At 38.7% G+C, this 15,329-nt stretch overlaps 1 protein-coding gene across 2 annotated transcripts; it reads right to left on the minus strand.

Annotated features, from left to right (window-relative positions):
* Positions 1 to 1,649: 1,649 nt before the first annotated feature.
* Positions 1,650 to 15,077, minus strand: LOC127166509 (uncharacterized). Of its 2 annotated transcripts, none has more exons than XM_051111840.1 (3): positions 14,696 to 15,077; positions 11,164 to 14,022; positions 1,650 to 9,724 (listed from the first exon to the last, which is right to left on the minus strand). In XM_051111840.1, exons 2-3 carry the CDS (start codon positions 14,018 to 14,020, stop codon positions 1,650 to 1,652), a joined length of 10,932 nt encoding a protein of 3,643 aa, XP_050967797.1. In that variant the 5' UTR covers positions 14,021 to 14,022; positions 14,696 to 15,077. The 2 variants fall into 2 exon arrangements, with proteins under 2 accessions (XP_050967797.1, XP_050967796.1); XM_051111839.1 differs by having other exon boundaries at positions 10,426 to 14,022.
* Between the last annotated feature and the right edge of the window lie 252 nt (positions 15,078 to 15,329).

The following is a 15,329-nucleotide window of genomic DNA, read 5'->3' on the forward strand; positions in this document are numbered from 1 at the left end:
TTTTGAAGCAGCTTCGTCATTTCTGAAGCAGGAAAACAAAACAAAGTTGAAAAGTTAATTATTTTCTAATAACAGAGATAAAGAACTCTATTTGGTTCTGTCATACTTGGCTTCCATGTTCCTCTGTTCAGAGACTGGATGGGAAATTGGTTGACTCACTGGCTGTAAGGTGCAGGATGGATCACAAACCTTAACAATACAGATGTTTGTTAGTGTTTTAAAGCAAGTACAATTTCCGTTAAAGGCTGAAGTACATTAGGACATTACCGTTAAGTCAATACTGTGCAGCTTGTCCTGAACCTCAGTGCTGTTTGGTTTATGATCTCCATCTTCTGATTCATTGCCAAAATCAGAAGGGGACGGCCTACCAAGGCCTTGTTTGCCCTTATTAGCACGTCTGGACCCAAACTTCCTTTTAGTTGACGGAGACGTCTTTTCTTGGCTAACTGGGTTAGTGCTTTCTTCTAGCTGACTGCTACTTGTGTGTGCACTAGAGACATCAAGATACTCTTTATTTTCAGTGATATTATGCACTACAGACACCTCAACTCTTTCAAAGTCTTTCTTCTCTTGCATATCTGTCTTTAAGTTCTCATCTATCTCCCTGTCCACTTTGTCTTCATCCTCTGTTTCTGCTTTAAGCTGCTGTCTGGGATTCTTGCGAGTCGAACCCATTTTTCTTCTTCGTCTTCCTGGTGAGTTGGGTTCAGCCGATGGTGTCGGCTGGAGAGATTTGATTTCTGAGTTTTCTGGCATATTGAGATCAGGAGCATTTGCTAAGTCAACTGGGTTTGGCTCTTTGATGATTAATTCCCAATCGCAACTCGGTGAACTTTGAGACGTCTTCTTTAATGCTTTTTCTATCTCACTGAGAAGTGAATCCTCTGACTGATTAGAGTAATCCTGAATTGTTTGTTCTCCTACATCTTCTCTTACTAAGCTCATTTCAGAGTCTGCAGTTTCTGTGTCCTCGTATCCATCTCTTTTTCCTCGTATTCTTCCTTCTCTGAGATTCTTCCGAGTCGAGCCCATCTTTCTCCTCTTCTCAGTGGAAACAGTCTCTGACTGTGGATGTTTGGTAACATCAGCATCTACTAACTGATTATCACATATTTGAGGGGTATTTTCAGGTGTTTCAGGCACTGTTTGTCTACTAGGTTCAAGATTTTCAACTTTTAAATCTAACATTTCTGATTTAAGCTCTGGGATACTGACTGAAGACACTTCCTTGGACTGACTGTCCTCTGCCACACCAAGTACATCTTCATTATCGGCCATGTTTCTCCCATGCATTACTCGAGGATTTCTCCGTGTTGAGCCCATCTTTCGCCTCTTTTCTTGGGTGGCAGGTGTTTTTCGAGAGTTGTTTTCATGAACAACATCATCTTGAGTGTTTTTTAGTTCTTGTGTGGGAATAAAATGATGTATGTTTTCCATTTGTTCATGCTCTGATCTAACATGCTGATCAGGATAATCTGCAGACAAGGTCTGATGAACATCTTCGTGACTTACTGTCAAGACAAATTTGTCCTTTGTCCTCTCAAAGAGATTAATTTCCTCGTTCACACTGTTACTGTCATTTCCAGTATGCTCCATGCTGTTTTCCTCACTCACCTCAGTTAGGTCATGGATATTCTGACCAACTTCCTTCACTTTATTTTCTGATTCAGGAAACAAGTTTGAAGCAACAACAAGGAAGTTTTGTTTACCTCTTCATCAAATTTACTTTCAGTTTTTCTTGCACTGGTTGATAAATATGGTTCTGTATCCTGTTCCTGTGTCATTTCTTCAATATCTCTATCCATCTTTTGGGGTTCTCCTTGTCTTCCCTGCCCTTTGTTTCCTCTGAGTGTCCTACGTGTTGACCCCATTTTTCGTTTTTGAACAACTGGATTCAAGTCTGATTGATCTTCTCTATGAGACTTTTTAGGAATGACACTTTGTTTAGGAACTAAGTATGTCTCAACATCTCCCAATGGAAGGTCTGAAACCATCTCAGCAGCAGTTTTTGAAGAACATTCAGATTCTATCAGTAGTTCTGGATTTATGGTAGAACTTGGATCACTTTGTTCTGAGATTTCTGATTTACTAACAATATCCTGAATGTCATGGCTTTCTTTATTAACATATAAACTAAACAGTTGCTGATGTACAGACGATCCTGTAATGGCTTCTTCAATAGGTAAATTCTCCTCTGACTTTGTGGTCCCATCATCAGTTGTATTTTCAGCTTCTCCCTCTTTCTCTACTTCAACCTCCTCTTCATTCACCATCCTCTTCCCTCTTTTCCGAGTTGATCCCATTTTTCTCTTCTGCGTAGACCTTTTGGAGTCTGAATGCATTTCAACCACCTTTGTTGGAGGAATATCATCAGATGACACATGAATTTGGGTTTCATGTGAGACAGTATCATCCTGTGATGGACCATCTGATCTTTGCTTTAGTTCCAAAGCATCACATAGCTCCAGCACCGACATGTCCACTGTCTTCATGGTCTTTTGCTCCTCATCTTCATTATCTCTTATATACATAATGTCTTGTGTCACATTGTGACCAACCACATTATCCTGGTTTTGAATTTCTGAGTGTGTTTCTGTGACTTCCTCTTCTGATACTCCTTCGTCATCTCCATTCTTTTCCTTGAAATGAACTCCCACTTTTCTTTGTCCTGTGTTCCCTCTGAGAGGTCTACGAGTTGATCCCATTTTTCGCTTGTGAGCATTTAAACTCACTTCTGTGTGTAGCTTCTCTCCATGAGGATCTTCAGGAATTATGTTGGTGTCACTCTGTTTGAGAATTGTGTCTGTTTTTCCTGAAATCTCAGCAATTTCAGAAATCAATGCCTCTGGTTTTGCATCAGTGGAAGTGTCATTTTGAAGCAAATCTAACTCAGTAGTCATATTACTCTCCACTACAACTGTATCTCCAATAAAATCAATTTCTTTGCCTAGAACACTATCTTCACAGATGTTCTCTTCTGTTGCTTCTCCTTTAAATGCTGTTGAGTCAAAGGTTTTGTTTTCTATGTGTGGTTCTGTGTCTCCCTCTACTGGTGTTATTTCAAAATCTCCAATATTTTCCTGGGACCCTGCATGAATTTTTGTGACGGTTTGTGATTCTGAAATGTCACTCACTGCAGTATATCTAGATTCATCTAGACTGGGTTCATCTTCCAAAATTTCTTTTTCGTCACAATCTTTTCTTTGTCCTTTATTCCCTTTGAGAGGTCTACGAGTTGAGCCCATTTTTCTTTTATGAATAACTGGACTTGATTTTGAGTGTGTCTCTTCTCTGTGAGAATCTGCAGGAATGATATTGATGTGACTTTGTTCAGGAATTGTGTCTGTTTCTCTTGAAACTTCTTTCTCAGTATTTTCAGGTACTTTCAATGCTTCGACGTGTGCATCAGAAGTCTGAAGAAAATCTGACTCAGTAGTCATATTACTGTCCACTGTAACTGTATCTCCAATAACTTCCACTTCTCTGACTAACGTAACACTAACATCTTGGATGTTCTCTTCTGTTCCTTCTGCTTCACTGGTTATGTCAAACGTTTTGTTCTGTGAATCGATTTTTAATTTTAGGTCTGCTTCCACTCTTTCAGCATCTCCAGTATTTTCCTGGGACCCTGCATGATTTTTTGTGAGGGTTTGTGATTCTGAAATGTCACAGATACTCACTGCAGTATATCCAGACAGATCTGCACAGGGTTCATCCTCCAAAATTTCTTTTTCATCATGATCCTTTCTTCGTCCTTTATTCCCTTTGAGAGGTCTACGAGTTGAGCCCATTTTTCTCTTGTGAACAACTGGACTTGATTTTGAGTGCGTCTCTTCTCTGTGAGAATCTGCAGGAATGATGCTGATGCCACTTTGTTCAAGAATTGTGTCTGTTTCTCCTGAAATCTCAGCAATTTCAGAAATCAATGCATCTGGTTTTGCATCAGTGGACGTGTCATTTTGAAGCAAATCTAACTTAATAGTCATATTACTCTCTACTGTAACTTTATCTCCAATAAACTCAATTTCTTTGCCTAGAACACTATCTTCACAGATGTTCTCTTCTGTTGCTTCTCCTTTAAATGCTGTTGAGTCAAAGGTTTTGTTTTCTATGCATGGTTCTGTGTCTCCCTCTGCTGGTGTTATTTCAAAATCTCCAATATTTTCCTGGGACCCTGCATGAATTTTTGTGAGGGTTTGTGATTCTGAAATGTCACTCACTGCAGTATATCTACATTCATCTAGATTGGGTTCATCCTCCAAAATTTCTTTTTCGTCACAATCTTTTCTTTGTCCTTTATTCCCTTTGAGAGGTCTACGAGTTGAGCCCATTTTTCTTTTATGAATAACTGGACATGATTTTGAGTGTGTCTCTTCTCTGTGAGAATCTGCAGGAATTATATTGATGTGGCTTTGTTCAGGAATAGTGTCTGTTTCTCCTGAAACTTCTTTCTCAGTATTTTCAGGTACTTTCAATGCTTCGACGTGTGCATCAGAAGTCTGAAGAAAATCTGACTCAGTAGTCATATTACTGTCCACTGTAACTGTATCTCCAATAACTTCCACTTCTCTGACTGATGTCACACTAACATCATGGATGTTCTCGTCTGTTCCTTGTGCTTCACTGGTTGTTATGTCTAACATTTTGTTCTGTGAATCGATTTTTAATTGTAAGTGTTTGTCTTCCTCTGCTGGCACTATTTCAAAATCTCCAATATTTTCCTGGGACCCTGCATGAATTTTTGTGAGGGTTTGTGATTCTGAAATCTCACTCACTGCAGTATATCTAGATTCATCCTTATTGGGTTCATCCTCCAAAATTTCTTTTTCGTCATGATCTTTTCTTTGTCCTTTATTCCCTTTGAGAGGTCTACGAGTTGAGCCCATTTTTCTCTTGGGAACAACTGGACTTGATTTTGAGTGTGTCTCTTCTCTGTGAGAATCTGCAGGAATGATGCTGATGTGACTTTGTTCAAGAATTGTGTCTGTTTCTCCTGAAACTTCTTTCTCAGCATTTTCAGATACTTTCAATGCTTCCACATTTGCATCAGGAGAAATTTGAGGAAAATCTGATTTGGTAGTCATATTATTCTCCACTGTAACTGTATCTCCAATAACTTCAACTTCTCTGACTGATGTCACACTAAAGTCTTCTGTTCCTTCTGCTTCTGTTAAGTCGAACATTTGGTTCTGTAGGTTGATTTTTAATTGTAAGTCTTTGTCTTCCTCTGCTGCTATTCTTTCAACATCTCCAGTATTTTCCTGGGACTCTTTATTAATTTTTGTGAGAGTTTGTGATTCTGTGACGTGACAGATACTTATTGTAGTGGATTCCTCAGACACTAAATCTGAACTAGATGATGACTGCAGGTCAGTGGATTCAGACCCTTCAACAGGACCAACATCATTCTTCTTGCTTATTTCCATCTGCTCTTTTTCTCCATCTTTTGTGCTTTGTAATGTAGATTCATCTGGACTGGGTTCATCCTTTAAACTAAAGGTATCTTTCTCTGCATTGATCCCACCTTCACTATCAAGAATCTCATTTTTATCCTGATGTTCTATTTCTTCTCTTTGTCCTTTTTTCCCTCTGAGAGGTCTACGAGTTGAGCCCATTTTTCTCTTGTGAACAACTGGATGCAATTTTGAATGTGCCTCCTCTCCAGGAGTATCTTCAGGAATGATAGTGGTGTCACTTTGCTTGGGAGTTGCATCTGTTTCTTCTGAAACTGCACGCTCACCATTGTCAGATACTTTTGTGTCACTTTTAGTGTCATTACTCTCCGCTATAACTGTATCTCCAATAAACGCAACTTCTCTGACTACAACACTACCTTCACAGATGTTCTCTGCTGTTGCTTCTCTTTCAAATGCTGTTGAGTCAAACGTTTTGTTTTCTAAGTGTGGTTCTGTGTCTTCCTCTGCTGGTGCTATTTCTCCAGTATTTTCCTGGGACACTGTTTTCATTTTTGTTAGGGTTTGTGATTCTGAAATATCACTTACTGCAGTATATCCAGATTGATCTGGATTGGGTTCATCCTCCAAAATGAAGATTTCAGACCCTTCAACAGGACCAACATCATTCCCCTCACGTATTTCCATCTGTTCTTCACCCATACTGGGTTCATCCTTCAAATTAAAGATTTCTTTTTCATCATGATCTTCTCTTCTTCCTGTTTTTCCCTTGAGAGGTCTACGAGTTGAACCCATTTTTCTCTTATGAATAACTGGACTTGATTTTGAGTGTGTCTCTTCTCTGTGAGAATCTGCAGGAATGACACTGATGTCACTTTGTTCAGGAATTGTGTCTGTTTCTCCTGAAACGTCTTTCTCTGTATTTTCAGATACTTTAAATGCTTCGTCGTGTGCATCAGAAGTTTGAAGAAAATTTGACGTAGTAGTCATATTGGTCTCCACTGTAACTGTATCTGCAATAACTTCAACTTCTCTAACTAACACCATACTAACATCTTGGATGTTCTCTTCTGTTCCTTCTGCTTCACTGGTTATGTCAAACGTTTTGTTCTGTGAGTCGATTTTTATTTGCAAGTCTTTGTCTTCCTCTGCTGCCACTCTTTCAACATCTCCAGTACTTTCCTGGGACTCTTCATTAATTTTTGTGAGAGTTTGTGATTCTGTGACATGACAGATACTTATTGTAGTGGATTCCTCAGACACTAAATCTGAACTAGATGATGACTGCAGGTCAGTGGATTTAGACTCTTCAACAGGACCAACATCATTCTTCTCACTTATTTTCATCTGTTCTTTAGCTCCATCTTTTAAACTTTGTAATGTAGATTCATCTGGACTGGGTTCATCCTTTAAACTAAAGGTATCTTTCTCTGCATTGATCATACCTTCACTGTTAAGAGTCTCATTTTCATCCTGATGTTCTACTTCTTCTCTTTGTCCTTTTTTCCCTCTGAGAGGTCTACGAGTTGAGCCCATTTTTCTCTTGTGAACAACTGGATGCAATTTTGAGTGTGCCTCCTCTCCATGAGTATCTTCAGAAATGATAGTGGTGTCACTTTGCTTGGGAGTTGCATCTGTTTCCTCTAGAACTTCATGCTCAGCATTGTCAGATACTTTTAATGCTTCCAGTTTTGCTTCAGTGAAAGTGTCATTTTGTATTAAATCATCTGACTCAGTAGTCATATTACTCTCCACTACAACTGTATCTCCAATAAACTCAATGTCTTTGCCTACAACACCAGCTTCAAAGATGTTCTCTTTTGTTGCTTCTCCTTCAAATGCTGTTAAGTTACAGGTTTTGTTTTCTATGTGTGGTTCTGTGTCTCCCTCTGCTGGCGCTATTTCTCCAGTATTTTCCTGGAATCCTGCATAATTTTTTGTGAGAGTTTGTGATTCTGAAATGTCACAGATACTCACTGCAGTATGTCTGGATTCATTGGGATTGGGTTCATCCTCCAAAATGAAGATTTCTTTTTCATCATGGTCTTTTCTTTGTCCTTTTTCCCCTTTGAGAGGTCTACGAGTGGAGCCCATTTTTCTCTTATGAATAACTGGACATGATTTTGAGTGTGTCTCTTCTCTGTGAGAATCTGCAGGAATGATATTGATGTGACTTTGTTCAAGAATTGTGTCTGTTTCTCCTGAAACTACTTTCTCAGCATTTTCAGATACTTTCACTGCTTCCATTGCATCAGGAGAAGTTTGAAGAAAATCAGGCTCCGCAGTCATTTTACTCTCTACTGTATCTGTATCTCCAGTAACTTCAATTTCTCTGACTAACATCACACCAACATCTTGAACATTCTCTTCTGTTTCACTGGTTGTTAAGTCAAATGTTTTATTCTGTGAGTCAGTTTTTAATTGTATATCTTTGTCTTCCTCTGCTGCCACTCTTTCAGCTTCTCCAGCATTCTCCTGGCATTCCTCACTCATTTTTGTGATGGTCTGTGATTCTGTGACATGACAGATACTTACTGCAGTGGTTTCCTCAGACACTACATCTGAACTACATAATATCTGCGGGTCAGTGGATTCAGACCCTTCAACAGGACCAACATCATTCTCCTCCTGTATTCCTATCTTCTGTTCTTTAGCTTTATCTGCAGAGCTTTGTATTGTAGATTCATATGTACTGGGTTCATTCTCTAAGCTAAATGTTTCTTTCTCTACATTGATCACACTTTCAAATTCAAATGTCTCATTTTCATCACGATGTTCTATTTCTTTTCTTTGTTCATTTTTCCCTCTGAGAGGTCTACGAGTTGAGCCCATTTTTCTCTTGTGAATAACTGGACTTGATTTTGAGTGTGTCTCTTGTCTGTGAGAATCTGCAGGAATGATGCTGATGTCACACTGTTCTGGAATTGTGTCTTTTTCTCCTGAAACCTCTTTCTCAGTATTTTCAGATATTTGCAGTGCTTCAATGTGTGCATCAGGGGAAGTTTGAAGAAAATCTGACTCAGTGGTCATATTACTTTCCAATGTAAGTGTATCTACAGAGTGTGCCTCCTCTCCATGAGAATCTTTAGGAATGATGCTGATGTCACTTTGTTCAGGAATTTTGTCTGTTTCTCTTGAAATTTCTTTCTCAGCATTTTCAAATACTTTCAATGCTTCGATATGTGCATCTGATTCAGTAGGCATATTAGTCTCCACTGTAACTGTATCTCCAAAAACTTCAGCTTCTCTAACTAACGTCACACTAACATCATGGATGTTCTCTTCTGTTCCTTCTGCTTCACTGGTTGTTACGTCAAACGTTTTGTTCTGTGAGTCGATTTTTAATTGCAAGTCTTTGTCTTCCTCTGCCTGCACTATTTCAACATCTCCAGTATTTTCCTGGGAGCCTGCATGAATTTTTGTGAGGGTTTGTGATTCTGAAATGTCACAGATACTCACTGCAGTATATCCAGACAGATCTGCACAGGGTTCATCTTCCAAAATTTCTTTTTCATCATGATCTTTTCTTCGTCCTTTATTCCCTTTGAGAGGTCTACGAGTTGAGCCCATTTTTCTCTTGTGAATAACTGGACTTGATTTTGAGTGTGTCTCTTCTCTGTGAGAATCTGCAGGAATGATGCTGATGTCACTTTGTTCAAGAATAGTGTCTGTTTCTCCTGAAACTTCTTTCTCAGTATTGTCAGATAATTTCAATGCTTCAATGTTTGCATCAGAAGAAGTTTGAAGAAAATCTGATTCAGTAGTCATATTACTCTCCACTGTAACTGTATCTCCAATAACTGCAATAACTTCAACTTCTCTGACTAACGTAATGCTAATGTCTTGGATGTTCTCTTCTGTTCCTTCTGCTTCACTGGTTGTTAAGTCAAACGTTTGTTTCTGTGGGTTGATTTTTATTTGTAATTGTTTGTCTTCCTCTGCTGGCACATTTTCAGCATCTCCAGCATTTTCCTGGGATTCTTCATTAATCTTTATGAGGGTTTGTGATTCTGTGACATGACAGATACTTATTGCAGTGGATTCCTCAGTCACTAAATCTGAAATACATGATGACTGCAGGAGAGCAGATTCAAACCCTTCAACAGGACCAACATCATTCTTCTCACTTATTTCCACCTCCTGTTCTTTAACTTCATCTTTTGAGCTTCGTAATGTAGATTCATCTGGACTGGGTTCATCCTCCAAATCAATCTTTTCTTTCTCTATATTGATCATTCCTTCACTGTCAAGTGTCTCATTTTCATCATGATGTTCCATTTCTTTTCTTCGTCCTTTATTCCCTTTGAGAGGTCTACGAGTCGAGCCCATTTTTCTCTTATGAATAACTGGACTTGATTTTGAGTGTGTCTCCTCTTTGTGAGAATCTTCAGGAATGATGCTGATGTGACTTTGTTCAGGAATTGTGTCTGTTTCTCCTGAAACTTCTTTTACAGCATTTTCAGATACTTTCAATGCTTCCACATGTGCATCAAGAGAACTTTGAAGAAAATCTGACTCAGTAGTCATATTATTCTCCACTGTAACTGTATCTCCAATAACTTCAACTTCTCTGACTAACGTAACACTAACATCTTGGATGTTCTTTTCTGTTTCTTCTGCTTCACTGGTTGTTAAGTCAAACGTTTTGTTCTGTGATTCGATTTTCAATTGTAAGTCTTTCTCTTCCTCTGCTGGCACTCTTTCAGCAGCTCCAGCATTTTCCTGGGATTCTTCATTCATCTTTATGAGGGTTTGTGATTCTGTGACATGACAGATACTTATTGCAGTGGACTCCTCAGTCACTAAATCTGAAATACATGATGACTGCAGGAGAGCAGATTCAAACCCTTCAACAGGACCAACATCATTCTCCTCACTTATTTCCACCTCCTGTTCTTTAACTTCATCTTTTGAGCTTTGTAATGTAGATTCATCTGGACTGGGTTCATCCCCTAAACTGCAGATTTCTTTTTCATCATGTTCTTGTCTTTGTCCTTTTTCCCTCTGAGAGGTCTACGAGTTGAGCCCATTTTTCTCTTGTGAACTTTTGGACTTGATTTTGAGTGTGTCTCTTCTCCATGAGAATCTGCAGGAATGATGCTAATGTGACTGTGTTCAAGAATTGTGTCTGTTTCTCCTGAAACTTCTTTTACAGCATTTTCAGATACTTTCAATGCTTCCACATGTGCATCAGGAGAAATTTGAAGAAAATCTGACTCAGTAGTCAAATTACTCTCTACTGTAACTGTATCTCCAATAACTTCAACTTCTCTGACTAACGTAACACTAACATCTTGGATGTTCTCTTCTGTTCCTTCTACTTCACTGGTTGTTATGTCAAATGTTTCATTTTGTAAGTCAATTTTTGATTGTAGGTCTGCTTGCACTCTTTCAACATCTCCAGGATTTTCCTGGGACTCTTCGTTCATTTTTGTGAGGTCTTGTGATTCTGTGACGTGACAGATACTTATTGTAGTGGATTCCTCAGACACTAAATCTGAACTACATGATGACTGCAGGAGAGCAGATTCAGACTCTTCAACAGGACCAACATCATTCTCCTCACTTATTTCCACCTCCTGTTCTTTAACTTCATCTTTTAAACTTTGTAATGTAGATTCATCTGGACTGGGTTCATCCTCCAAACTAAAGGTTTCTTTCTCTATATTGATCATTCCTTCACTGTCAAGTGTCTCATTTTCATCATGATGTTCCATTTCTTTTCTTCGTCCTTTATTCCCTTTGAGAGGTCTACGAGTTGAGCCCATTTTTCTCTTGTGAATAACTGGACTTGATTTTGAGTGTGACTCCTCTCCATGAGAATCTTCAGGAATGATGTTGATGTCACTTTGCTTAAGAATTGTGTCTGTTTCTCCTGAAACTTCTTTCTCAGCTTTTTCAGATAAATTTAATGCTTCCACGTGTACATCAGGAGAAGTTTGAAGAAAATCTAATTCAGCAGTCATATTACTCTCCACTGTAACTGTATCTGCAATAACTTCAACTTCTCTCGCTAAAACACTAGCATCTTGCATGTTCTTTTCTGTTCCTTCTGCTTCACTGGTTAAGTCAAATGTTTTGTTCTGTGCTTCAATATCTAAATGTAGGTCTGTGTCTCCCCCTACTGCTACTCTTTCAGGATCTCCAGTATTTTCTTGGGACTCTGGATGACATGTTGTAGGCTTGTAAAAATCTTGAGAATCGTGAGGAATGAAAGAGCTGATATCACTTTTCTCAGGAACTCTCTCTCTCTCCCCTGAACTTACATCGATAACATCATGGAAAAGGAGACCCGAATCAATCACAGTAGAAACATTATCCAATACCTGTGACACTTGCAGTTTTGTATCAGAGGATGTATCAGTTTGCTCCTCTGTTAATGCTCTGTTTTGCTCTGGGTTTTCTGATTCACTATCTTTAGTGTCCACATCTAATATCACAACAGGTGCTGCATCCATCTCCTTAATTCCTTCTGTTCCTTCACTTCTCATATCACCTCTATCAAAAGATGCATTCTCTGCTTCTACACTGAAAAATATTTCTTTCTTTTCACTTTTCTCACTCACACGTTCATGTAAGTCATAGCTTTCTTTATAAGGAGATTGCGTGAACAGTTGGTATGTGTGAGATCCTGTATCTGTTGCTGAGTCTTCAAAACTAAACATTTCCTCTGACTTTGAGGTCACATCATCAGATGCAGTACTCTCAGTCTCTTTTTTGTCATTTGTAACCTCATCATTTTCTGGCATCTTCCCAGCATCATCTTGTGGTGGACTGTGTGTTTGAGATATATTCGATGAATATTGCACTTGTTCTCTACATTTTTCCTCTTTTTCAGCTGAAACTTCAGACGCTGTCTGGTGTGAAATCCAAATGGTCTCTGTGATTGTTTCTCCATCTTTTTCATTATCTCTTACATCCATTATTATTTGTGTTACACTGTGATCTCTTGCATCATCCTGGCCTGTCATTTCAAATGCATTTTCTGTTTCAGATCCTCTTTCATCACTCATATTCTCATTTTCTCTCGTTGCTAAAATTTGGGGATCTTCATCTTCTTCCGTAATAGACTTTAAGTCAGTCAGAGTATCACATGCTACTGCAGCAACATTACAAAGATTATTTCCTTGTTCCTTTTCTACAACAGCATCACTAATCTCATGTGGTATATCGGTTGTTGTGGGCTCATCATGGCTAATATTAGACAGATGCACATCAAAACTTCTACTTCCTCCCACTATAAGTTGAGGCATAGAAGAATTGCAGTTATTATCTAGATCGTGTTGGCTTAACGAAGATTCTTGATCATGTAAAGCAAGTTCCTCTAATTGTGTATCCTGTTTTGGTAATAAACTACTCATTTGATCATTTATAGATAGTTCCCCTTTCTGCTTTAGAACCTCCTCCTTGGTTTCTGTGTTTACATCTCTAAAGTGGTAAGATGTGTTAGTATCTTTTCTTGTATCAAGCACATAACTGTTATCACTTCCTGCATCTTTGTTTAGAACATCAAAATCCTCAGTGTGTGAACCAAACTTAAAATCCAATTCCTCATTGAGTAATGGAGTCCCATAGTGGTGAGATGTTTCAGGTAGGGGCTTTTCTGAAACTACTAGAGGAGAAGCAACTGTTTGGTTCATAGTTTCAGTTCCAGCTGAAATATCAGTCTCTTTCAGCTCGGCTCTCTCCGCTAGTAAATTCTGATTTGAAACCAACGCTGAATCTGTGTGGGATGATGGATCATCTCTTGCCACATCATTCCATTCTTGCACCATCTCTTCTGACATTTTCAAGTTTGCTTCGCCCATGACTTCTGCTTTCCTTTCATTCTCTGTCATGTTTCTTGAATGTTCTTGCACACTGTTTTTCCCTCCGAGAGGTCTGCGGGTTGAGCCCATCTTTTTTTTTTGTCCAGAGGTACTGGCTGTTGGGATTTCTTGCAGACAAAGTGTTTTTGGTTCATCAAACAAATCACTTTCAGCTGTGACTGCAAAAGAATGGACAGATGTCCCCATTGCCTCGTCTGTAGGCATATCACTTACTACCGCATGGGAATAAGAAGTTATTTCTTGACGGTGGGCTGCATCTTTTTCTTCATTTTCTGAAACCACAAACGTAAGAGCTGTTCCAGGCTCCTTTCCCAATCCTGAATTGGATAAATCAGAAGGAAAACTCATTGGCCTTGATTGTTCTTCTTCAGTGGTTGATGTGTTTGGTCGAGTTACATATTCTTCCTCCAACTCTTCAGTGGTCCTCACTTCATCAAGATTTCTCTCAACTTTAAACCTACCAGCACTCTTGCGAGTCGATCCCATTTTTCTTTTCCGTTCTGGCAGTTCAGTCTCCATGAGTGAATCCTTGTGACCCCCTGCATGTGGAAGACTTTCTAACAGAGATGTTTGTTGATCAATGCTTGAGGTTGGTGCATGATCAAACTGGGTTGAATGGTAATCAGTGCTGGTGTGAAATTCATTTCGCCCATCCTCAGACTCCGCAATCTGCTGAAACCCATCATCATCATCTTTCTCGGTATTTCTGTTAAGACCTTTAGGACCTCGTCGGGAGGAACCAAGTCTCTGGTTCTTCTTGGATTTTCTGCCTGACATGGCTGTTCATAAGTTCATGAGACAGACAATGGGGATAAGTCATTTCTAAACATCTTTAACACTTAAGAACATGATAAAAAATGAAACCGCTGAGCATCAGTGATGTGACACATGTATATGACTCATACTAACTGTCACGCATGTGCTCTCAAATCATTGATTCCACTGTAGCCTTTTGCTTATGATGATACATAATGACAGTGAAAATCAGAACACCCGAACAAGCTGTTTTATGTTAATATACTAGATAGATACAATGTCAAGAGTTATATTTTCCATTTAACAAATGTGTTTATCAAAAACAACATGACACTTGCCATCACATATTTCATTCGTCATCATACCAGTATACACTACGTCTCCCGTTTAGACAGTGTGCTTCAGTCTACTATTTTAAATATGTTGTTGGACGGATGGAGTTTCTGTCATGACATTATCAGAAAAACACCAAAACGAGTGTACGACAAAGTCTTTGGTCAGACGCACACAATGTGAAAACAAGACATTCCGCACAGCTAAATAACGAGACTAAATGATCAAAAATTGTGAATAAACTGAGTTTAAAACCACTTAATTTGCATGTGAAACTTCAAAATGCAAAATGACAGGGTAAATATAAGACGTGCCCACTGCAGCTTACGGCACTAGGAAAGTACCACGATAAACTGATGTTACCTTCCGGTGCCCCTTTCAGGGATCCATCCACTTTGCAGTCCTGGGTGTATTAGCAGTGCACAACGCTTTACGCGTTTTAATTGCCTGTGTTTCACTTTTGAAGGAGGATGAGTTCATGCAGCTTCCTTTTCGCTGCTACCCTCAACTTCCTGTGTTGCTGACACAAATTGCATCGCATGATAAGTGTGAACTTGAAGTATATGTTTAATGAAAAAAGTCGATCGTTCTTAATGTGTGAACAAGAAACATTTTTCTCTTTACAAAGTTTTGACAACACAGTCTCAAAAGTTCATGTTCAGACTGTGAGTAAAAATAATTATTCGCTTGTTTTTATAAAAAAAAACAAAAAACTTTTTTGCAATATCATGCATTCTCATTTTGCAAGCATGTCTAAGACAGCACAGCCCTCTGCTGACTCTTTAGTGCACATTTTAAAGCTTACTAATGCAACAGAATAGCCTAAGACACAATCTAAAAGATAAAATGCATACTTTGATCGAGTCAAATGAACCAAAATAGGTTCATAGTAAACAACATTTTATTTTATTTTTTACCTTGAAATGCATTTCTTCAAAAAAGCCTTTACAATAAGGTTTAACATTTTTTAACACACACCATGATGACTTGCAGCATT

The sequence above is a fragment of the Labeo rohita genome, chromosome 6 (assembly GCF_022985175.1).
Source record: "Labeo rohita strain BAU-BD-2019 chromosome 6, IGBB_LRoh.1.0, whole genome shotgun sequence".
Taxonomy (NCBI): domain Eukaryota; kingdom Metazoa; phylum Chordata; class Actinopteri; order Cypriniformes; family Cyprinidae; genus Labeo; species Labeo rohita.